Source organism: Hyperolius riggenbachi, chromosome 12 (assembly GCF_040937935.1).
Source record: "Hyperolius riggenbachi isolate aHypRig1 chromosome 12, aHypRig1.pri, whole genome shotgun sequence".
NCBI lineage: Eukaryota > Metazoa > Chordata > Amphibia > Anura > Hyperoliidae > Hyperolius > Hyperolius riggenbachi.
In genome coordinates this window covers 8,399,690-8,425,676 of record NC_090657.1, presented here as the reverse complement: position 1 = coordinate 8,425,676, position 25,987 = coordinate 8,399,690, and the positions used below count along the sequence as shown (strand labels likewise).

At 43.3% G+C, this 25,987-nt stretch overlaps 1 protein-coding gene across 1 annotated transcript in view; it reads left to right on the top strand.

Moving 5' to 3' along the window:
* LOC137542331 (integrin alpha-IIb-like) overlaps positions 1–25,987 on the top strand; it is a 157,037-nt gene that overhangs the window by 52,035 nt on the left and 79,015 nt on the right. Inside the window, exons 9-14 of the mRNA XM_068264157.1 lie at positions 634–678; positions 2,685–2,725; positions 6,241–6,291; positions 16,932–16,984; positions 22,082–22,290; positions 24,743–24,925. Coding sequence (XP_068120258.1) covers positions 634–678; positions 2,685–2,725; positions 6,241–6,291; positions 16,932–16,984; positions 22,082–22,290; positions 24,743–24,925 — 582 coding nt within the window. The remainder of the gene's footprint in view (positions 1–633; positions 679–2,684; positions 2,726–6,240; positions 6,292–16,931; positions 16,985–22,081; positions 22,291–24,742; positions 24,926–25,987) is intronic.

The window sequence follows — 25,987 nt, the reverse complement described above, 5'->3', positions numbered from 1 at the left end:
TCACCATACTTTGTACTAGGGACATAATTAAAATCTTGTGATAACCAGTACAAATAGGCAGATACAATGTGTGGGTTTTATGCACAGTAGCAGTGTTTATATTAAAACTATAGGGGATGAAATTGGAGAAATGGTGTATTTTTTCATTTTTCCCTTGTTTTTCCCTTTAAAATGCATAGAAAATAAAGTAATTACTAAAAACAAATATCAACCCCAAAAAGCCCAATTGGTGGTGAAAGAAAACAAGATATAGATCATTTCATTGTGATTAGTAGTGATTAAGCTATTGGCAAATGAAAGGGAGGAGACCTGAAAGGTAAAAAACGCTCTTGTCCGTTACGGTAAAAACCGCTCTTGTCCGTTAGGGTAAAAACCACTTTGGGGTGAAGTGGTTAAGGTGCGCATAACACAAGAGAACAATGAAAACAGTCTTCATTTGCCAAAATATGGACCTCTTTACTGAAGTTCTTCCAGTGTCCAGTAGATGATTCTAGAACTGTATTCACTCCAGCTATCGAGCTATTACCTACGTGCAACCTCTCTAGAAAGAGCACATGAATATTATCATTTAGAGTGATGTTCATTATGTTTTCTATAGCAATAATTCTCTTTTTTGTTTTTTTACTTTGTTAGGTTTTGCAGTAGCTTATGGTGAATTTTCAAACGATCGTAATCCAGGTGGGAATGCATAAAATTGTGAAGTACTGATGTTATAGAGTTATTCAACTTTCATTCCAGATGAAACCCTGCCTCAATCAACACCCCCTACTAAAAACACCTGACATTTTGTAGTTCCCATGATTAATTTTCTATCTTGTTTTAATGTGTTATGTTAACTTGTAGTGCATCACTGCGCTACAGACTGCATGCTGTGCTGCTTTACCACAACTGCACCATTATTTCCTGTGCTTTATTGGGTCTGTAAAGTAGCCTTGAAGGGAACCTAAACTGAGAAGGATATGGATTTTTCCTTTTAAAATAATACCAGTTACCTGGCTCTCCTGCTGATCCTGTGTCTCTAATTCTTTCAGCCACAGCCCCTGAACAGGCATACAGATCAGGTGCTCTGACTGAAGTCAGGCTGGATTAGCTGCATGCTTGTTTCAGGTGTGTGATTCAGCCACTACTGCAGCCAAAGAGATCAGCAGGACTGCCAGGCAACTGGTATTGTTTAAAAGGAAACATCCATATCACTCTCAGTTTAGCTTCCCTTTAAGTTCATGATATGGAAGTCAAGCCCTGGCTGCTCCTTCCTCAGTCAAGTTGAACCTTAAGAGTCTAATCTAATATACAGGCGTGATAATGTGTACATCGGGTGGGTGTGGGCCTGCAGTTGAATTTGAAGTTGGATTTTTAGCTTGCTCTTTTGAAGGGGGAAATTTGGACGCCTGTTATCGTAAGAAACTTGGGTGCCGCCATTATACAATGCGGCTATAGTGTGAAATTTGGATGTGCATTATGTATCGGGGTCTTGGGCACGCAATTTTCACGCCATACCTGCAATTTATAATAAAGCCTATGGCTGCGCCCCAACCTTATCGTAGTACTAGTGTCCGGGGTCGGTTAAGGTTAGGCATGGAGTGGTTATTTTTAAGGGTTAGATGTGGGGGGGGGGGGGGGGGCGTTTAAGGTTGTGGAGTATGTTTTCAATCATCAAGCACGGGGGGCAGATAAGGTTGGGGATCAGTAAGAGAGGGTTCTGTGTGAGTGCAGCGTTAGGTTAAGTTGTAGTATTTACCAATATTTTATTATGATAATTTACATTTTTTTAAAACGCAGGATATCCATAAATTTTACCTATATTTCACAAGCCGAAATTGGGCACCCAGATGTCCTCACACCCTCTTTCATGCACACCCTTTTTTGGGGAAGATGACATAACAGGCATGGTTATTCAGTTGTTCTGTCACCTAATTTTTCTCTCTCTAGCCTAGTAAATTTGTACGGGACCCAAGAGTCTTGTGCACCTTTATAAGAATCAGTAAAGCCCTCCTGATGATGTTACGAGCCTCTCACCAGAGCCTTTCACCAGAGCCTCTCCCTAAGCCTCTATATTTGCAGTATATTGCTCTTTACAGATCGGGAGGTGGGCTTTAATGCATTAGGGGGAGATTTATCAACGCATTACCGACAGTTTTTTCTTCTTAATCTGTTCTAAAGAGCAGGGAGAACAGTTCTGCATGATAAGAACCTTCTTAAATCCTAGTAATAGTGGCAGTTTAGCATGAATATCTAGAGCTGCACTACTGTTAAGAAAAGTGCAAATCCATCCCTAAACTGGCGCAGATTAAGAAGTGCTTGATATCAGTTCTACAGATGTAGAACTGCAGGCTAGACATGATTGCAGAGTGCAGGCTAGGCATGATTTGTGAAGGGCTTCTCCACTGCTGAATTCCTCCTCAGAGCCTGCTGCTATCAATAAAGCAGGTGTGCTGGCTACCTCAGCAACAGCAATTCCCCTCACACACTGCACTGCCTGATAGACCTTCCTAGCTCCTCCTATTTTACAGCAGTTTTAGAAGGAATCTGCACTATCTAATGATTTCTTAGGCTGTCTGAGACAATTCTGCACGGATTTCTAAAATTCTACTAATATTTTGTCTCAGACACTCTTGATAAATGCCCTCCTTAGACTCTAGAGTAATTCTTGGGATTACATTTATGTATATCTTGGTTTTTTACAGACATTATTCTTGGCTGTCCAACTCTTGATCACAAGGGATCGGTAAGTATAGACTGTGGGTATATCTGCTAAGAGATTGGGTGCAGATAGCACAATAAGGATGCAGTAGCTATAGTTTTTCTGGCTTGTCACTTAAGTTGCAGAGGCCAAATGGCAGTTTGTCAAAGCTTCTTACCCTCTACCAGAGTAAATTCTGGTACACACATTATATTTTGATTTCAACAATGTTACCACTTCCATGTAGTGTAGGAGCTTACTTACAGAATCGGTTCATAGTTTTCAAAAACTGTTAACTGTTAGCCGTCATGCTACATGCAGGTCGTAAAATTGGTCAAAATTGGATGTGTCTGCCAGGCTTAAATGGTGCATACACACGTACAATTGCTGTCATCCACAGGGATCGGGACTTGATCCCGCGAGCTACTGTTTGAGGCGGAGTTCTGTACAGATGTGACCCTAGCCCAGATCTCTTGCTAAAACATTGGGGTGGAGGGCATCCTCTACTGTACACACGCCAGAAGCTGCCCGAATGTCCACCTTGGCCGAAAACTTTCTATCCTGATCATGTGTACTTTAAATAGTACTCACAGAGCAATGTGTTCACTGTTCTTAACAGAACAAGGGGAATGAGGCGCCCAGGTGATATAAAATGCTCTAATAACAAATAAAATGAAAGAAGGTTGAGGTGGCTTACCTCAATAGACGACACATTCACATAAAATGAACTATTAGTGTAAACACAGGCAACGCATTTCATGGGGACTTGCCCACTTCCTCAGGCCAATTCAAGTGCCGCTAGGTTCCTCGAAGCTGTATGTGGGGCGCGTCTCATACAGCTTCCAGTACCTAGCGGCACTTGAATAGGCCTGAGGAAGTGGGAAAGTCCCCACGAAACGTGTTGCCTGTGCTTACACTAATAAATAGTTCATTTTATGTGAACGTGTCGTCTATTGAGGTAATCCACCTCAACCTTCTTTCATTTTATTTGTTATTAGAGCATTTTATATCACCTGGGCGCCTCTTTCCCTTGTTGTGTGTCTCACTCCCCTCCTGCCTCCTGTGAGGGGAGTTCCTTGCACCGGCAGACACCAACCTAGGTGTTTAGGGTGTAGGTGTTATTTCACCAATAATCCGTTTTCTGTGATACCCGAGTGGAGTCGGGTTTGTGTATCTCCACCTGCTTCTAGTGGTTGGTTGCCCCTTGTGCAATCCACCTTTGTCAGTATATCTACACATGTTTGATATTCTTTCCATCCTCCTCGCTGTGACATACTGCACCATCTGGGCTTCCGTTGTCTCTGTGTTTTTTTCATTTGAGTGGTTTCCCACTTCAATCCTTACTGTTCTTAACAACACAATAGAATCAGGTGGCTATTATATTAAGGAATACCCAGAGTCCCAGGCAGCTCATAGTGACCCAGAACCACTAGGAAGGTATACAGATCTAAACGAGACCAAAAAGCCCTCTGTTAATAAACATGACTAAATCTAATGTTGCCTTCTAGAAACAGAAGGTATTTACTATAATTTAGCTTTAAGAGAGCAACAGTGGTTTCCCATGATGCATCATCACTCCTGACTATGCAAATCATCTCTTTATGCCTCTGAAAGCAAAGCTATACATCCAATATAGCTGGTGTGTAGCCTATGGTAACAGTAAATTTGGGCGCATGAGGCAGGTGGACAAATCGGGCGCCGCCATTCACTCCCATAATAAATATCGTTTAATGGGCGCCCGACAGGAAAAAAGGGCGCCGGAGAAAAATAACGTTTTATAAGCGGCGCCCGGAGACTTTTAATGTTTTATAACTGCTTCTCATGATTACACATTATTTTATGATTTATCATTTTTTAAACATTATTTTTAAACGAAAAACAGTACAATATTTTTTTCACACGTTATTAATGCTTATCACAGAGGGGTCTTAGGTTTAGGCACCACCAGGGGGGTCTTAGGGTTAGGCACCAACAGGGGGGTCTTAGGTTTAGGCACCACCAGGGGGGTCTTAGGTTTAGGCACCACCAGGGGGGTCTTAGGTTTAGGCACCAACAGGGGGGTCTTAGGTTTAGGCACCAACAGGGGGGTCTTAGGTTTAGGCACCAACAGGGGGGTCTTAGGTTTAGGCACCAACAGGGGGTCTTAGGTTTAGGCACCACCAGGGGGGTCTTAGGTTTAGGCACCAACAGGGGGGTCTTAGGTTTAGGCACCAACAGGGGGGTCTTAGGTTTAGGCACCAACAGGGGGGTCTTAGGTTTAGGCACTAACAGGGGGGTCTAGGGGTTAGGGGTAGGTACAGGGAGGGTTACTTAGGCACCAACAGGGGGGGTCTTAGGTTTAGGCACCAACACGGGGGTCTAGGGGTTAGGGGTAGGTACAGGGAGGGTTACTTACTATTTTTTTTAAACGTTATTATACGTTTCACTTTTTAAACGGAAGATTAACGTTTTCACAATTGCCAATTTCATGCACATGATTTATAACTTTATAAAACATTATTTTTAAACGAAATATAGTACATTATATTTTTAAACGTTATCCATGTTTATCGTTTAAAACCCCGCGCCCTTTTTTCCCAGCGCCCCTTTTTAACGTACGCGTAGCCTATAGCCAGCGGTGCACACCGGAACCCCCTTTCCTCCCGGGGCTATGGGCCCCATATCAGCTGCTATGGCTGCTATAGGGATCACTATAGCAGCTGATATGGGTCCCGTAGCCCCGGGAGGAGGGGAGGGGGGTCCAGTATGCAGTGATGATATTGAGGTCTGCAGCGGGCCTTGTACAGTCCTCCTGGAATGCAGTTGCAGCTGAAACACTATAGAGGGCGCTGTACACATAGACAGAGATGCCTGGAGAAGGGGGTGGAGCCAAGAGGTGAATAGTTTGTCTATAGTGTTCCTGCTGCTGCTGGTCTTCACTGGGGTGGGGGGTGTACAAGCGCACCTATACTAAGGGGACTACCTATAAAGGTTCCCTCTGTTTACCTACACTGGGAATCACCCCACCCGTGTAGGTAGGTAGACAGTGGCGGTGAGGCAATTGGGGTTGCAGAAATTGCGACCACATCAGGGGCCCCGAAGGGCCCACCCTCCACAACAGTATTAGTTCTTTATTGGTTCTGTGCTGATAATAATCACTTCCATAGATGCTCCGAATAGTACAATACAATACAATACAATACAATACAATACAATACAATACAATACAATACAATACAATACAATACAACAATACAACAATACAATAGTACAATACAATAACATTTGTAAAGCACTTTTCTCCCATAGGACTCAAAGCGCATAGTAGTGATCATTAATACACTATTTCCCACCCCCTTCTTGTACCTCAGACACGGTGGTTGTCCTTGATTGGTTTTGGTGTGTCAATACAATTGTTATGTATAGAGTGCTTTGGGGGCCCCGATGTAAAACTTGCACTGGGGCCCACAGCTCCTTAGCTACTCTGCTGTAGGTAGAGGCTTTAGAAGCAGAAAACCATTGTAAATAAACATGGATGCACCAAGAATGTCATTTAATAAATTCATATTGTTTTTTTGCAGGTTGAAATCTATTCCGACACAAGGATAATAATAAACATTACTGGGAGCCAAGTGAGTACAAAGGCTGTACAATGGTGGTTCTGTGTTTTCATACAGGGATGCTTCTCACTGGTGCAAATAGTTCTCTTGCATATCGCATTACGCTCGCTATACAGTGTGTATTAAGCAAAAAAAGTTCAGCAAATATGCAAATTCCCCTTTCATTAAAACATGCTTCAAAATAATATCGGGCTTTCCACAGGGGCGTATTCAGGAGCAGTTGGTTACGCAAGTTAATCTTCTGATGCTTAATCACCACGCTTAAAGCGGAATGAAACCCAGCATTTCTACTTTGCTCAAAAAGATTATTTACAGCATATCATATACTACCACCATTTTTTTTTTTTTACTAGAACAGCATTCAACTAGTTAAACACAAGACTTACAAGCTCCCTGCAGAGAAAGCTGGACACATCCGAAGTGTAGATAATGCTATCTTGTGTTTACTTAATAGTATCAAGTGAGGAATGTGACACATTATCTGACTGTGCTGACTCTCCTGAACACAGACAGACACTCAGAAAGTATTTCTGCTTAAATTAAAAGATAAATAAAACCAGTTATGAATAAAATGCAAGGTCTGCTCTCAGAGCAAAAAACTGTACTTTGGGAACTTGTAATTTCTAAATGAATAATAATACTTATGCACAAAAGCAAAAACTGTATGATAACCGTATGGCATATTGAATAGTATGTCAGGGTTTTATACCGCTTTAATAGCATTCTAAAATTACACTATGGTCTTGAAAATGATATCCCATAATGTTTGTGGGTTTAAAGGACAACTGAAGTGAGAGATATACGGAGGCTGCCATATTTATTTCCTTTTCAACAATACCAGTTGCCTGGCTATCCTGCTGATCCTCTGCCTCTATTACTTTTAGCCATAAGCCCTGAACAAGCATGCAGCAGATCAGGTGTTTCTGACATTATTGTCAGATCTGACAAGATTAGCTGCATGCTTGTTTCAGGTGTGATTCAGACACTGCTGCAGACAAATAGATCAGCAGGGCTGCCGGGCAACTGGTATTATTTAAAAGGAACTAAATATGGTAGCCTCCAAATACCTCTCACTACAGTTCTACTTTAAGGCTGGTGGGAAGAAAAGGAAAACCTTTTTAGACTAGGTTAAGAAACACCACCGTGATATTATTTGTCTATAGGAATCACACTTTAACCACTTCAGCCTACGGTGTTGTTCACCTTATGCATCCGAGCAACTTTCACCTCCCATTCATTCGCCAATAACTTTATCACTAATTATCACAATTAATTGATCTATATCTTGTTTTTTCCGCCACTAATTAGGCTTTCTTTGGGTGGTACATTTTGCTAAGAATTATTTTTTTCTAAATCCGTTTTAACAGGTAGATTAAGAAAGAAATGGAAAAAATTCATTATTTCTCTGTTTTTGCCCATTATAGTTTGAAATAAATACATGCTACCGGAATTAAAACCCATGTATTTTATTTGCCCATTTGTCCCGGTTATTACACCATTTAAATGATGTCCCTATCACAATTTATGGCGCCGATATTTTATTTAGAAATAAAGGTGCAATTTTTTCAATTTGCTTCCATCACTATTTACAAGCTTATAATTTAAAAATATATAATAATATACTCTCTTGACATGCATATTTAAAAAGTTCAGACCCTTAGATAACTATTCATGTTGTTGTTGTTTTTTAATTGTAATTTTTTTTTTTTTTTTTTGTTAAAAAATGTATTTGGGTAATTTTTGGTGTGGGAGGTAAACAGCTAATTTTACATGTGATATAATGTAATTATTTAATAAAAAATGTATGTGGGTGCAGTTTACTATCTGGCCACAAGATGGTCACAGTCAAAGTCCTGGAAGCGAACAATCACGCTTCCAGGAACTAGAAAGAGGACGGGAAACTTTTTTTTTTTTTCAGAAAGACAGCGGTCTCTGATACCGTAGGTTTTTCTGCGAGGGACTTAGATCGGTGAATGAGAACTATATTCCCATTCACTGATCGGGGGGCTAACGGCAGGCGGCAGGAGCGTGATCGCGCGCCTCAGGCAGCAGGAGCTGCACAGTCTATCTGGATGGATATATCCGTCCAGATAGACTTAAGCGGTTAAGCACAATTTTACTTTTTCCTACCTCAACCAGCACTACACACGACATCACCGAACAACATCAACCATCATTCTACCTGGCAACATCACCAAAAAAGAACCAAGGGGTTATCATTCTACTCCATAATGATCTCTCATTAGATATTTCTGAGGTGGTAACTGACTTATTGGGCAGGTATAGAATTATTATAGGTGGACTTTCATACAAGAGAGGTATGCATTATCAATAGCTACTCGCCTCCAGAGAAAGCTTTCCTAACCATCTCTAAAAAATGGAATACCTCCCTGAAAGAGAATCTGTACTGTGAAAATCTTACATAAGTAAACATACCAGCCTGTTTGTAGTCTTCTCCTAGCCCCCTCTGTGATATTTTCGCCGCTCCCCGCTGCTTACTTGCTGATAAAATCACTGTTTTATTCATTGTTTTTGTAAACAATGAAGATGGCCTCCAAACAGGATATACATCATCAGAGCAGGTGCCTGTTTGCAGTGGCTCCTCTCAAAAGTGCCTAAACTGCTGGAATGTTACTCCACTTGTTGCCTTAGCTGCTTTTCTGGGCTTTGAACTGATCTTTCTGCACTCACAGCTGTTCACAATGTCACAGCTCCATGAGCTGCAGACAAGCTGGCTGTGAGCAGAGACCTTGCCTGTGACTCACACACACAGCACACAGGAGAGCAGAGGGGGGTGTGGAAGGGGCGTGCATAACTGCTCCACAGCAGAGGCAGTGCATTCCTCTCTGGGTCGACAAAGCTTGACAAAGAAAAGATTAGATATATTACAGAGACAGTGCAACTAGGAAAGGCTGCAGTAATCCAGACCACATTAGAACATGTATAGGAACGTATAGGGTAGAAGAAATAGGGCTGAAAATTTTGTTACAGAGTCTCTTTAATACTCAGCTAATCTAGTGTGGTGACTTTAACATCACACTGAACAACCGCTTAGGCAAGTATGGAACCTCCTCAGATAAATTGTCCAAACAGCAAAAAGTCACACATAACACTACACTTAAAGGACATCCAAGGTGAAAAACAAATGAGATAAGCAGTTGTATCTATCCTCCTCATAAAAATGACTTTTTTAAGCTATCCCAGAGTTTTATTTTATATTTAAATCTTAAATTTTCAGTTTTTACTGTTTAACCACTTCGTCCACAGGTCAGTAGATATACGTCCTCTGGGACTTCATCTAAGCCACAGGTCAGTAGATATACGTCTTGTAGTAGAAGCAGTGCTGTGCAGGATTGGGCTTGCTCCTGTGCACATTTCTGGCACTACCTGATGCAGGACTAATTGGTGAACAGGAATATATGTTTCCTGAGCTAATGAGATTGCTTTTTACTATTAAAAATACTTGTATTTTCTCATTTCATAGTGAAAAACACACTCTGTAGCATTATTTCAGAATCAAATATCTTCACCATAAATTGTGACAGGAACATAATCTAAGTTTTGTGATAAGCAGTAAGAATAGCCAAACAAAATTTGTGTTTTTTATCTACAGTAGCACTTTTTATTTTTAAACTGGAATTGGTAAAACTGAGAAATACATGTTTTTTCTATTTTTTTCTTTGTTTTTTCATTAAAATTCATAGAAAACAAAATTGTTTGAGGGAAAAAAATGGCATACAATGAAAGTTTAGTTTGTCTTGAAAAAAACAATATATATTTCTTTTCTGTGTCATAAGTAGGGATAAAGTTATTTCTGATTAAATAGGGACATAGCTAAACTGTCAAAACTGCTCTGGTCAATAAGTTAAAAACAAGGTCTGGATGCGAAGTGGTTAATGGCCTGTTCTCAATGACACATTCATTGAAGTATCCCAGAGCTAAAATCTATAAACTATTGCCCCTTTTTGATCTCTTTTCTGTTCTCAGAAGCCATTTTCTACCAGGAAAGTGTCTTATGGCTAAAATTCCTTATCAGTGTGGCTAACAGTATAGTCCGACCCAGCCAGAAACTGTCACTTGCATACCTGATATTTAACTCTTTCAGACCGAGAAAGTAAAAAAAAAGGAACACAACATAGTTATTTGTGTGCTAGGCACTGTACATACACATGTCTATGTCACATGTCACCTCTGGTGTCCTTTAAGGATGAACTTCTAGTAAAATGCTGAAGGGGCCTTTATGGGACTATAAGGTACACTTTTCATTCCCCGATTTACAATTCATATTCTAAAATAGATGACATCCTTGGTTCTCCTAATGTATTGCCAGCCCTATTTCTCAGACATACTCCCCCGATGTGGTCTGACTATTACCTCCTCCTGGGGGGACATCTCACAAGGGTCATACAACAAGTGTGGCTATCATGATTTTTACACCCAAAACAAGTGTAGCCATAAAAACACCTGATCTACAGGCAGGGGTGTAACTAGACATCACTGGGCCCCCCAGCGAAACTTTGGATGGGGCACCCCACCCCCCTCGCTTTCTGCACAGGAGAACTGAGGACCAATGTGTTTTACCCATGCACTTTACCCCCAGATCTACTTACCCGGGGCTTCCTCCAGCCCCTTGCAGCCGACATGTCCCTCGTTGCAGCTCTGCCCCCAGTACACACACACAGCCGTATTATTTTACTACATGAGAGCACATGCTATATATATAGTATTCAATGTAACTTTGGCAAAACATTCAGAATGTCACTGATTGATACTCTTATTAGGGGATCTTGGACAGGATGAGACAACAAGCTCTCAATGAGGCAGCAACAGTCAGACATCAATCTTACCCACTCCACTGTGTCCGTAATCAGACACCATAAAGTAGTCGTTGGGGCCCCCTTACAGCTCTGTGCCCCCCTGCGGTCACAGGGACTGTTCCCCTCTAGTTACTCCCCTGGCTGGGACGTAAATCTGCTGTGGAAATGACTCTCTTGCCCACACTGACCTACTTTGTTAGAGAATTTCCTATTGCCACCCCCAGAAAGGACCTGGAACTGATACAAGACTTTTTTTCCTTTATCTGGGCCTGCAGGGACCCCGTGATACGAAGTATTCTGTGGCGTCCCAACTAGCCAAATTCCCTTGACATACGCTGGAGCTCAGGCCTGCATAGGGGTGACCATTGAGAATCAAGAACTAACTTTTATTATTTATTATTCATTTATTTATAAAGTGCCAACATATTCTGTGGCGCTGCAAAACGTAGGCTTATAAACAGGGGGTACATAATGATACAGACAATGATATACAGGTAGTCCCCGACTTACGAACGACCCGCCAATACGAACGGCATGCATTCAGTGTTTCCATGGGAACAAGCCAAAACATTTTTTTCAAATTGGGATTGTAGTTTTGGAGAAAATCGATTTTTAAATGATTCAAAGAAAAAAATGGCTTTTAAACTTGTATAAGCAGGCACAGAGGTGATACAGAGGGGGACACTGGAAGCTTTGTTCTCTGGTTGAACTGGATGGACATATGTCTTTTTTCAACCCAAATAACTATGTAACTATGTAAGATAGCACATTGTTCCGACTTAAGAACACATTCAGGTTAAGAACGAACTTACAGTCCCTATCTCGTTCGTTAACCAGGGACTACCTGTATATCAAATATATGGACACTGGTACAAAATACAGAACTGCTGATTACACTGACAGATGTAACATGATGAATAAAATGTATAACAGAGAGCAAGCTATGGAATGAATAACACATTCCAAGACACAAAAGGGTGAGGAGCCCTGCCCTTGTGATCTCACAATCTAAAGGAATTGGGGGTGGGTGGGGGGGAATATGCAGTATACAACAGGCAATGCATGATTAGGTTATTTAGTAAGAAGTTAAACTAGATGCGAGGTCGAAGTGGGAATGGACTAAGTTAGAGGAGCATATGCTTGTCGGAAAAGATGAGTTTTGAGGGAGCGTTTAAAGATTTCAAAGGTGGGAGAGGGACAGATGTGCTGTGGAAGGGCATTCCAGAGGAGGGGTGAGGCACGTGAGAAGTCTTGTACACGTGAATGTGAGGAGGTAATTGTAGAAGAGGATAGAAGAAGCTCGTGTGCAGATCTGAGATTGCGGTTGGGTTGATATCTGGACACTAGTGAGGAGATGTACAGGGGAGAGAGATTGTGGAGAGCTTTGTAGGTTAGGGTTAAGAGTTTGAACTGGATCCTCTGATTAATTGGCAGCCAGTGAAGAGCTTGACAGAGAGGAGCAGCAGAGGAAAGATTGGAGGGGTGCCACTCGGTTAGTTGGAAGTCCACCAACCAATATATTGCAATAGTCCAAGCAAGATATAATAAGAGCATGTACTAACAATTTGGTTGTGTCCTGAGAGAGAAAAGGTCGGATACGTGCTATGTTTTTGAGTTGGAGATGACAGGAGCTGGTTAGGGAGTTAATGTGAGGAATAAATGAGAGAGAAGAATCAAATATTACCCCTAAGCACCGTGCTTTGGGAACTGAAGTTATAGGGGTGCTATTAACATTTATTGTTATATCCGGCAGAGAAATAGACAGAGATGGGGGAGAGACGATTAGTTCTGTTTTATTCAAAGGGCTATCCTCCCTAAACACTTTACACACATTAAGGGTAGCTATAAATCTAGCGATGATGGGCAAATGCGACCAATAGACAAATCTCTCTCTAATCAATTGATTAGAGATCTGTCTGCTGCCCATACACTGCAGGCAGATTCCCGATCAATTTCATACTGAAATCGACCCGGAATCGCCTTTGTGACGCCCACTCGTTGGCCTGACCCTGTCCTCCTAATGTGTAATGTGCCCATTAGGGGGGGCAGCGCCGGGGTTTTTGTCGCGTTAGTCGCTCGACCCGATATTGCTTCCCATTACGGCCGTGCGCACGATCCAGCAAGCCCGGCCCAACAACTTGCAGCATGTCCAACTGATTCATGCGACCAATTTCGGCCCAGGCATGCACTTGGCGGCCACAATTTTCATCCGATTCAGTTATAATAATCGAATGGGATAGTTGATCGGCCGCCAAGTCGCTTGATGCATGGCCACCTTAAGTCTTTGCTTGGAACAAAGTTAGGTTGAAATACCACTTTTAACCTAATGTCCCACTTCTACAACTTTTATACAGCCCACACTTCCCTTGGCCTTTCAGTGGTGGATTATTAACATCCTAAATACAGTGTAGGGACATTTTTGTGGTCAGGAAAACTCCTATATTGAATCAGCTTTGTGCGGGATTTGATGTACTGAGAGGTGAGGTTTTCCAGGCTATGCAGCTAAGTCACATATATCCGATCTGTCGCTCCTAGGCCCGCAGAGGTCCAGGACACCATATTTGAGTCCCCATGCTTACATGATCAATTCCGTAAGGGGATAATTCCTATCTTCTGAACAAAATTCTCCCCCCCCCCCCCCTCCCTTCCCCACTGATCCAAAACTTCCATTTCTCTTGAAGAGGGAATAGGTTCTAAGTTCTGAACCTGATCAAGATAAGTGGACAGGGTGTTTTGAAACCTTAGCCAAGGACAGCTCATTTAGCACCCATGTTGAAATCTTTCTTGGGCTTTTAGCCTTCTATACCGAACATATGGGACACCTCACAGGCCTTATCTTATGGTTCCCTCTGTCTCGGATCATTGGTTTAGGGGTTGCTCCAGCAGAGGTACGCTCGTGCACATATGGTGGCCATCGCTCAGTCTCAATCTTTTGGAACAAAATGATTCAACTTATCTCTAGAATTCGTAATGGAACGATCCCGAACAGCCCCTGGTCTCTGCTGCTGGGGCACAAACCTGCGACTTTCCAACTCCAAAATCACAGATTGATGCAATGCATAGGGAATGACACGAAAACCCACATCACAACCACAAGGATTGACTCAACCATGGTGTCCGAAAAACCTAAAGTAAAATTGTTGGACAGGTCGGATATCTTTACTGCAAGGGACAAGGGTGATTGCTCAATTCTGATTCTTCTTGACTTGTCTGCAGCATTTGATACTGTGGATCATGAAATACTAATCCAGCGACTGAAACATTACTGTGGCCTAAGGGGTACTGTTCTTAGCTGGTTTCAGACCTTCCTATCTGGCAGGACACAGCAAGTATGTCTGGGCACACACTACTCTAATCCAGTGCCACTTGCCTATGGAGTTCCACAGGGTTCTGTACTATCACCATTACTCTTTGCAGTCTACATGCTCCCACTGGGCAAAATAATCCAGAACTATGGCCTAGGATATCATTGTTATGCAGATGACACACAACTGTATCTGTCCTTCAAGCCTGGCACCCAAGACCCATCAGCATCCATAAATGCGTGTCTAGTGGATTTACAAAATTGGATGAACACCAGCTGGCTGAGGCTGAACTCTGACAAAACAGAGGTGTTGGTGGTAGGTGGTCCACACATGATGGATAAAGTTCAAAACGCTCACCACCTCAAACTAGCAATTGGGGGAGATACTGTACAGTATAAAGACTCTGTGCGAAACCTTGGGGTGATCCTGGATGGAAATCTAAAACTCAAACAGCAGATATCAGCTGTCGTCAAGTCTTCCTTCTTCCATCTAAGAAATATAGCGAAAATCAAACACCTTATCCCAGCTGAAGACCTACCTGCCCTGGTTCATGCATTTGTATCCTCCCGCCTAGACTACTGCAACGCCCTGTTCATCGGATCTACAGATAAGGCTCTGCGCCCCTTACAGCTAGTACAGAATGCTGCAGCCAGACTCCTAGCCAATGCCCCCCGCAGCTCACACATCACCCCAGTACTGCAAACTCTTCACTGGTTGCCAGTAAAATGGAGAATCAATTTTAAGATCTGCCTGCTGACATTCAAGGCTCTACACCACATGGGACCCAAATACATAGCAGATCTATTGGAACTTTATGCCCCTCCACGCACCCTCCGCTCTGCCAACAAGATGAAGCTGGTTATTCCCAGGATACACTTAACATTTGGTGCTCGGGCCTTTTCCTATGCAGCCCCTACTCTATGGAACTCACTTCCACAATCAGTACGAGAGGCTCCCTCTCTGGACAGCTTTAAAAAAAGGCTAAAAACTCACCTCTTTTCCCGAGCCTTTGAGACTGCATAATGCAGGGTCACAGCGCTTTGAGTCCCCAGGGAGAAAAGCGCTATATAAATATTATTGTTATTGTTGTTATTGTTTTCGAAGACCTGGGCACACTGGATAGCATACAGAGAATATATCTCCTCACCTTTGCTGAGCTGATGCTTTGATCTTACGTGTGCTTAAAGAGGAACTCCAGTGAAAATAATGTAATAAAAAAAGTGCTTCATTTTTACAATAATTATGTATAAATGATTTAGTCAGTGTTTGGCCATTGTAAAATCTTTCCTCTCCCTGATTTACATTCTGACATTTATTACATGGTGACATTTTTACTGTGGGCAGGTTATGTAGCTGCTGCTAGCTGTTTTGGCTGTTAGAGACAGCTGTAAACAGCTAATTCCTGTCTGTGAACATTGTTACATTGTAACAAACTACCAAAAGTACCGCGGTACTCAGAACTTCTTGTGGGAGGGGTTTCACCACAATATCAGCCATACAGCGCCCCCTGATGGTCTGTTTGTGAAAAGCATTATATTTCTCATGTAAAAGGGGGTATCAGCTACTGATTGGGATAAAGTTCAATTCCTGGTTGGAGTTTCTCTTTAAAGTGGTCTGAAACTCCGACATAACATTCAATAAAAATGTGTTTTCCTACTTTTTATTACTCATACAGTTATCATATTTATATTTGTGCATAAGTAATAGTGTCTGTTTACAAATCACAAGTTTCCAAAGTGTAGTTTATTGGGCCCTGAAAGCTAGCATTGCATTTTATTCAAACTGCTTTTTATTATATATTAACATCTTCTAATGAGCTTTTCTGAACTGTGTGTGTGAAGCACAGAGAGCTCCTCTTCAGTTGTTACACTGTGTTTACACACATTGTATCAACATTGGAATGTAAACAAAGATACTGTTATCTACAGTTTGGATGCGAATTGAAGCTGAATAGTAGGACAAAATGCTGTTGTTTAACCATTTCAGTGATGTTCTGCTAAAAAAAATTCTGGGATAGTAGCTTTCAAGCTGTGAGGAATCTTTAAGAGTAAAGTAGAAATGCTGGCTTTCAGCCCACTTTAAAGCCCTATGCTTATGACCAGATTGGTATTTCCCCCATCTACATGTTATGGTTTACATACTATCTATTGGCGAGATGGCAGCTATATGCTGTTCAGCACAGTTTTTAATGTTTATTGTATTAACATTTTAGGCAGTTTCACTGCTATGTTAATTACATGTCTTACTTTATTCTCGACTCTATGCTGAATTTCATACTGTTATACACATTGTTTATTTTATGTCTATGCTGCACCATTTTCACTTGCTTTTAAATAAAGAGATGTTTGAATACTACAAATATATACTGTCTCCCTGGCTTGTGCGGATCACCTGGCTGCCTATGTACTTTGTAATCTCTAAACAAGAATCATGGGCTCTCTTACTCCAGAACATCTGATCTGATCTGCCTCCTATTTTCTTTTTGTGTTTTCTCTAAATTGCTTCATTTTTCATACCATACTTCTTGCAGGTCGCTTCCTATTTTGGACACACTGTGGCTGCTATAGATGTCAATGGAGATGGGTGAGTCTTGTTTTCTTATTACTTTAATCTTTACATGTGTATTTAGAGTCTCCCAGTGGTTTGTTTGGGGTACTGCAGTCTAGAATGAATAAACTTATTAACCTCCCTGGCGTTCTGATTCCCGCGGCCGAATGTTTTTTGCACTTTTTATTTTTTATTTTTCATGTAGCTAGCCTAGCACTAGCTACATGATTGCCCCCTCTGTGCGGCGTCCCTCCCTCCCCTCCGATCGCCGCCGGCACAGTGGCCCGTCCGGAAATCCCGTTCTGAACGGGATTTCCTGGAGGGCTTCCCCCATCGCCATGGCGACACACGTCGTGACGTCACAGGGAGACCCGTTCCACCCCTCAGCGCTGCCTGGCACTGATTGGCCATGCAGCGCACGGGGTCTGGGGGGGCGCTCGTGACGCGGCGGATAGTGGCGCATCGGCGGCGAGCGGCGGAAATCGTCTCCAACACGCAGCAAGCAAAGTGCTTGCTGCGTGTTTAAAAAAAAATTATTAAAATCGGCCCAGCGGGGCCTGAGCGGCACCCTCCAGCGTCTCTGGACGAACTCCGCTCGTCCAGAACGCTACGGAGGTTAAAGGACAACTGAAGTGAAAATACTATGGAGGCTGCCATGTTTATTTCCTTTTAAATAATACCAGTTACCTGGCAGCCCTGCTGGTCTGTTTGGCTGCAAAAGTGTCTGAATAACACCAGAAACAAGCATGCAGCTAATCTTGTCAGATCTGACAATAATGTCAGAAACACCTGATGTGCTGCATACTTGTTCAGAGTCTGTCTCTAATACTTTCAGCCATAGAGGATCAGCAGGACAGCCCGGCAACTGGTATTGCTTAAAAGGAAATCAATATGGCAGCCTCCATATACCTCTCTCTCCAGTTGTCCTTTAAAGTTTACCCAAGGTGACATGTGACATGGCGAGATAAATGTGTATGTACATATTATTAAGCATGCTGTTTTACTTGTTTGATTTTGCTGCCTGAAAGAGTTAATTTCTAGGCATGGAAGTGACAGCTTCTGTCTTGTTGGTACTTTGTCAGGAATGTAGTAAACATCACTGATAAGCAAATTACAGCCATAAAAGTTTTCCTGGCAATCCCTAGCCCCTGATCAATTAAAGAATCACCACCATGAAATATTGTACGATTTAAAATAAATGTTTATGCATATGTATAAAATATTGAGTTGTTCCCGAGTAAAATGCACTATACATGTTTCCCCATGTCACTGTTACAATTGTTGTAATAATCTCACCTTGCAGGCCTGGATAACACTGACATTAAAAACGGTCTGTTCAGCAGAGCTAAACGAACTGGATGCTAATGGATGTTAACAGATCCTATGTTAAATAGATCTGTTCACATTGCTCCGTTGGAACGGATCCACTTGCCCCGTTCTGCTGAACGGAACTTTAGGGTGGGAGAGATTTTTTTCTTGGATCAACGGACGCGTCGCATTGACCAATCGCTAACGAAATGAAGGGTCACAGATGAAAAACTGATGACTTTTAACCACTTCAGCCCATGAGTTTACCTTAGGAAGGCAAGCAATTTTCACTTTTCAGCGCTCCTCCCATTCATTCGCCAATAATTTTATCACTACTTATAACACCTAAATAATCTAAACCTTGTTTATTTTCTTGCCACAAATGAGAAAAAATAAATACATTTCACTCGTTCCCATTGTCATGCCGTTCGCATTGGTGGGTCGATCGGAAGTCGGGCGTTTGTAAGTCAAGGACTACCTTTATATACTTTTTTGGGCCTCTTTAACCACTTGCCGACCGCACGCTTATACCGTGCGTTGGCAAAGTGGCAGCTGCAGGACCAGCGACGCAGTATTGCGTCGCCAGCTGCAGCCTAATTAATCAGGAAGCAGCCGCTCGTACGAGCGGCTGCTTCCTGTCAATTCACGGCGGGGGGCTCCGTGAATAGGCTGCGGGCCGCCGATGGCGGCTCGCAGGCTAAATGTAAACACAAGCGGAAATAATCCGCTTTGTTTACATTTGTACGGCGCTGCTGCGCAGCAGCGCCGTAAGGCAGATCGGCGATCCCCGGCCAATCAGCGGCCGGGGATCGCCGCCATGTGACAGGGGACGTCCTGTCACTGGCTGCACAGGACGGATAGCGTCCTGTGCAGCCCAGATCTCCCGGGGGTGGCAGGTAGCAGAGGGAGGGGGAGGATTTCGCCGCGGAGGGGGGCTTTGAGGTGCCCCCCCCCGCAAAATGCCAGCCAGGAGGAGCGATCAGACCCCCCCTGCACATCATCCCCTGAGTGCCCTTTGATCTGTGCTGGGGGCTGCAGAGCCCACCCAGCACAGATCACCTAAAACAGCGCTGGTCCTTTAAGGGGGGGGTAAAGGGTGGGTCCTCAAGTGGTTAAGCTGTGTAACCAGATATTTGTTAAACTTTTACTCATTGCTAGAGATGAGCCGAAATTTTCGAAATTTCGAACTGCTTTTATTACGAATGCGAAATTTAACATTACGACCCAAATTCGTAATTTCGTAATTAATTTTCAAATCGTAATTTACAATTTCGTAATCGAAATTTCACTCCCGTAATTACGAATTTCGTTTCTCTAACCGAAATTTTACTTTTTCAGGTTTGTAAGGGTTTCTATCCCTCTAGATGCCTAAAATGAATAGCACAGCCAGCCTCCTCCTCCTCCTCCTCCTCCTCCTCCTCCTCCTCCTCCTCCTCCTCCTCCTCCTCCTCCTCCTCCCTCTCGCTCTCTCTCTCTCTCTCTCTCTCTCCAGAGATTTGTAGTATTTCAAAACCATACTCACATTCATGACATGTCCAGGGATCAAACCCAGGCCAACCACATGGAAGACAGCTATGCTCACCACCATACCACCAAACACACACTAAATAGACTGCTAACCTAAATCTTACTTGTAGACAGTCATATGAGACACATGCTGGGTGCAGGGCTTTGTGATTGGACCATGCGATAGAGTGAGGTGCAAAAATGAAATCATGCCTAGCAGAGGATGGTTTCACAGTGCTAAATGCTAGGCTGGCTGTGGTGCAATTGGTTAGTGTGTCTGGCTGGTAACAGCAAGGTTACAGGTTCGATTCCATCCAGGCATGTCTTTTCCTTTTGCGTTCAACAGTTGTCCAAACAGAGCCAACAGAGCCCCAGATAGCCATGTAGAGTTAGGTCACAGCTAGCCTGGCTGTGGTGCAATTGGTTAGTGTGTCTGGCTGGTAACAGCAAGGTTACAGGTTTGATTCCATCCAGGCATGTCTTTTCCTTTTGCGTGCGCGCGCTGCGCCATTGAACCCCATGGGGTATTTTGCGTGCGTAAAACTTTACGCATGCAAAACTTTGTGCTCGGTGTTTGGACAACTGTTGAACTCAAAAGGAAAAGACATGCCTGGATGGAATCGAACCTGTAACCTTGCTGTTACCAGCCAGACACACTAACCAATTGCACCACAGCCAGGCTAGCTGTGACCTAACTCTACATGGCTATCTGGGGCTCTGTTGGCTCTGTTTGGACAACTGTTGAACGCAAAAGGAAAAGACATGCCTGGATGGAATCGAACCTGTAACCTTGCTGTTACCAGCCAGACACACTAACCAATTGCACCACAGCCAGGCTAGCTGTGACCTAACTCTACATGGCTATCTGGGGCTCTGTTGGCTCTGTTTGGACAACTGTTGAACGCAAAAGGAAAAGACATGCCTGGATGGAATCAAACCTGTAACCTTGCTGTTACCAGCCAGACACACTAACCAATTGCACCACAGCCAGGCTAGCTGTGACCTAACTCTACATGGCTATCTGGGGCTCTGTTGGCTCTGTTTGGACAACTGTTGAACGCAAAAGGAAAAGACATGCCTGGATGGAATCGAACCTGTAACCTTGCTGTTACCAGCCAGACACACTAACCAATTGCACCACAGCCAGGCTAGCTGTGACCTAACTCTACATGGCTATCTGGGGCTCTGTTGGCTCTGTTTGGACAACTGTTGAACGCAAAAGGAAAAGACATGCCTGGATGGAATCGAACCTGTAACCTTGCTGTTACCAGCCAGACACACTAACCAATTGCACCACAGCCAGCCTAGCATTTAGCACTGTGAAACCATCCTCTGCTAGGCATGATTTCATTTTTGCACCTCACTCTATCGCATGGTCCAATCACAAAGCCCTGCACCCAGCATGTGTCTCATATGACTGTCTACAAGTAAGATTTAGGTTAGCAGTCTATTTAGTGTGTGTTTGGTGGTATGGTGGTGAGCATAGCTGTCTTCCATGTGGTTGGCCTGGGTTTGATCCCTGGACATGTCATGAATGTGAGTATGGTTTTGAAATACTACAAATCTCTGGAGAGAGAGAGAGAGAGAGAGAGAGAGAGAGAGAGAGAGAGAGAGAGAGAGGAGGTTGGTTGGTTATTCATTTTAGGCATCTACAGGGATAGAAACCTTTGCAAACTTTAAAATACTAAATTTCGTAATCGTAATTACGAAAATTTGCGTAATTTGCGAAAATTACGAAATTTCGATTACTGCTGAAATCGTAATTGTAGTAATTTCGCGAAATTTCGGAAATTCGTAATTAGGTCATTACGCTCATCCCTACTCATTGCATAATTGTGTTCCTTTCATATAGTTTATAGGGCAATCCTCAAGCCAAATACTTTTTTTGTTTTGTTTTAATACTCTAATTCCCTATAAACTAAACAAGCCTCGCCCACAGCTCCTTTTGTGCCTTGGCACTGTAGCAAGGGCTTTTGGGAACTCATTCTGGGCAGGAGGAGGTTACTAGCCAGAGATTTCAGAGGCAGGGGGGAGTTTGCACACAGGCAAGCTGATAGCATCTCCAGCCCTCAGCCTGTGACAGTGTGACAAACAGAACATGGCTGCCGTCATTGTTTCACAGGAATAAATAATCATAAAATGTTGAAGCTGTTTGCAGCTAGATATGCTGTGTAAACTATCTAAACTTTAGATAAGATATATAGACAAGTTACTTGTTATAGTTAGTTTTTCATCTCGGATCCGCTTTAAGTCCAGTGATCGAATGTGCATAAATTCTTCTACTGTATCCATTCTAGAGAGTCTTATGCTTGCTTGCAGATTTGATGATCTTCTTGTGGGTGCTCCTATGTTTATGGAGCACAAGACCGGTGGAAAGCTGCAGGAAGTGGGGCGAGTCTATGTATATATGCAGAAGAGACCTCGGAGTGTGGAGAAAAACCATCTGATCATCAGCGGGACTCATGTCTATGGCCAGTTTGGAGCATCAATATCTACTCTGGGAGACCTTGATCAAGATGGCTACAATGGTAGGAGAAAAGTTATTTCTACATGAGGAACAAATCCAATGCAACTAGCAAAGCAATTCAAACGCAGGGTAAGGAGACAAGATTTGTTCATAGATACACAGAGCAAAGCTGGTAAAATGCAAGTAGAAAGGCGGGATTGAAGAGCTGCAGAAGAACCCTTCCAGAATTCAAACATTGCTTATTCCACCCACAATGCTTTGCCTGTAAGAAGTGAGGGACCAATCCCTGTGCTTGCTGGCAGCCATTGCTCCGGGGTGAAAGCAAGCGCCACTGAATGGTCTCAGTTCTTTGACTCTGAACACTCTGGTACAAGGGGAAAATGAGAATAATAATAAATAATCTTTTAAAAAAAATCTATGGATAATCCAGCTTTTTATAAAAGGTATTTTATTCATCATTCATTATTAATTTAAAAAAAAAATACATATAGGGTTAAAAATGGGCGAGCATCAAAAACCACCCCTATACCCTCAGCTACTCCACGTTGTTATTCAAATTTTTAATGAAGGATCCTTACGATGATACTGTGTTTCCCCAAAAATAAGACACTGTCTTATATTCTTTTGTCATTCAAAAGATGCGCTAGGTCTTATTTTCGGGGAGATCTTATACATTTTAGGGCAGAAAGATCCCCATACCCCCACCGCCACTTTACCTCCTGATGACCCCCTCCTCCATAAAAACGCATCTCCGATCAAACCGCAGATCAGTGGTAAACTGCGGGGAAGGCAGCTAGGTACACTTTAACAGCACTTCCGTGTACAGGAAGTAAACAGAGATGTCACTTCCTGTGCACTGTTACAGTGTAACTAGCTGCCTTCACCGCAGTTTACCACTGATCAGCGGAGGATAAGCAGCGGTGGGGGAATCATCAGTTTACCGCTGATCTGCGCTTCATTTACCGGTATGTCGGGCAGCGGAGAGCGGGGATGCGTTTTTATGGAGATGGGGGTCATCAGGAGGTAAAGTGGGGAAGGGTGGGGGGGCAGACAGATGGGACGTTCAAAGCCACTAGGGCTTATTTTAGGGGTAGGGCTTATAGTTTGAGCATGCTCGAAATATGTGATAGGCCTTACTTTCAGGGGATTTCCTACTTTTGGGGAAACACAAAAGTACAAATGTAGTATGGTGTGTGTGTGTGCGTAGTGTATGGTGTGTGTGTGGTGTTTAGTGCGTGTGGTGTGTGGTGTGTAGTGTGTGGTGTGTGGGTGTGTAGTGTGTGTGGTGTGTGGGTGTGTAGTGTGTGTGGTATGTAGTGTGTGTGTGTGTATAGTATGTGTGTATAGTGTGTGTGTAGTGTGTAGTGTGTGGTGTGTGTAATATGTGCGTAGTGTGTGTGTAGTGTGTATGTGTGGTGTGTGGTGTTTAGTGCGTATGATGTTTAGTGTGTGTAGTGTGTGGTGTGGGTGTGTAGTGTGTGGTGTGTGTAATATGTATGTAGTGTGTGTGTGTGGTGTGTGTGTATAGTGTGTGTGTATAGTGTGTGTGGTGTGTGTGTACTGTGTGTGGTGTGTGTGTGTACAGTGTGTGTGTACAGTGTGTGTACAGAGTGTGTACGTGTGTGTATAGTGTGTAAAATGTGTGTGTGTGTGTGTGTAATGTGTGCAATGTGTGCGTAGTGTGTGTATGGTGTTTAATGCGTGTAGTGTGTAGTATGGTGTGTGTGTGTGTGTGTGTATGTAGTGTGTGTGTATAGTGTGTGCAGTGTGTGGTGTGTGTGTGTGTGTGTGTGTGTGTGTGTATGTAGTGTGTGTGTATAGTGTGTGCAGTGTGTGGTGTGTGTGTGTGTGTGTGTGTGTGTGTGTGTGTGTGTGTGTATGTATGTGTGTGTGTGTGTTGTAGTGAAATATGGGGCTGCAGCAGAGAAGGCATAGGAAGGTGTAAGGGGAAAACAGTGACATGCAGCTGCATTATGGGGGTGTTCCATCATTTGAGTATGCCCATCAAAATAGCATTCAAACGCTACTCACCATGAAAGTAAGCCTATTCACTATTATTATTTTGAAATAAGACTTTCATGTTATGGTCTTACTGTCTTATAATTGCCATCCTAGTCTGTTCCTCTTGAAAACCTCTCGGAGCCACGTTGTCTTTGGGGTCACTTTGCCCATCTGTGTTTTGGGGAAAAAAACCTCAGGGCCCTTTTGAGTTACACTCTTACACTACAGCTGGCTACACCCACATCATGGCCACACCCATTTTTGACACCCACATTATTGCCATGCCCTTTTTTTTTTTTTTTTTACTGCCCAACAGTCTGCCTGTGAATGTAATTATTGACTTGTATTTTGGATAGAGTGATGTAAGGGTTTGTTTTGTTGTTGTCTTTGCTGGCTGTAGCTTTATTGCTGGATTTTATATAGCAGAACTCATTTCTGTACATGAACTCCGGGATTTGGTTGTTGACTTGCCTTGTTGTGTGTATGACGAGAGTGATGTCTCTGTTCTGTAGATGTGGCGGTGGGTTCTCCCTTCGGTGGACAGTCTGGAGCAGGCTGTGTATTCATATACAGGGGTGAGAAGTCTGGGCTGGCTACAAAACCTTCGCAGATCCTGGACAGCCCTCTGCAGCCCCCCTCCAGGTTTGGCTTTGCACTGAGAGGAGGAGAAGATATTGATCAGAATGGATATCCAGGTAATGTCTCCAAATAAGTTTCTTATGACTCCATGGAGAACCTAAAAAGTGCCCATATTAACATGATCTTCCTACTTGCACTAACATTAATAGGTTACACCACCTTAGTACAGAATTTATGTAGCATGTTCATTATTGGATATTGTACTGGTTAACCTCCTGGGCAATAATCCCGAGCTGAGCTCGGGGTATGTCGCGCAGGAGGAGTTCTCAGGCCCTGGTGGGCCGATTTGCATAATTTTTTTTTCTTACACGCAGCTAGCACTTTGCTAGCTGCGTGTAACTTCCGATCGCCGCCGATCCGCCGCTACCCGCCGTGCCGCACAGCCCCCCCCCCCCAGACCCCTTGCTCAGCCTGGCCAATCAGTGCCAGGCAGCGCTGAGGGGTGGATCGGGACTCCCTCTGACGTCACGACGTCCATGACGTCGGTGACGTCATCCCTCCCCGTCGCCATGGCGACCGGGGAAGCCCAGCAGGAAATCCCGTTCTGAACGGGATTTCCTGCTTACTCTGATCGCCGACGGCGATCGGAGTGGGTGGGGGGATGCTGCTGCGCAGCGGCTATCATGTAGCGAGCCCAGGGCTCGCTACATGATTTAAAAAATAAAAAAATAAAAAAAAAGTGCTGCGCCCCCTCCTGGTCGATATAATTGTATCGCCCAGAGGGTTAAAGACACCACTTTTGACACAGAAGACCAGGGTTTGATGAATCCAGGCTAAGCCAGTTACCTAATTCAGTAAGGAGTCCTTATCCAAGGCTCTCTAATGCTCCAGAGTGGCCTACTGAGTGCACTTTAGTGGCTCCAGCTCTGAAGAGCTTTGCGTCTGACAAGAGAAAAGCGGTATACGGTTGTTAGCATTGTTATCACTACACAAGCCAATTTATAGCTGTATGCCATCAGGAAGCGATGGAAATCACGGAAACAATGTGTAGTTTGATTTAACCACTTCAGCCTACAGTGTTGTTTCACCTTATGCATCTGAGCAACTTTCATCTCCCATTCATTCGCCAATAACTTTATCACTACTTATCACACTGAAATGCTCTATATCTTGATTTT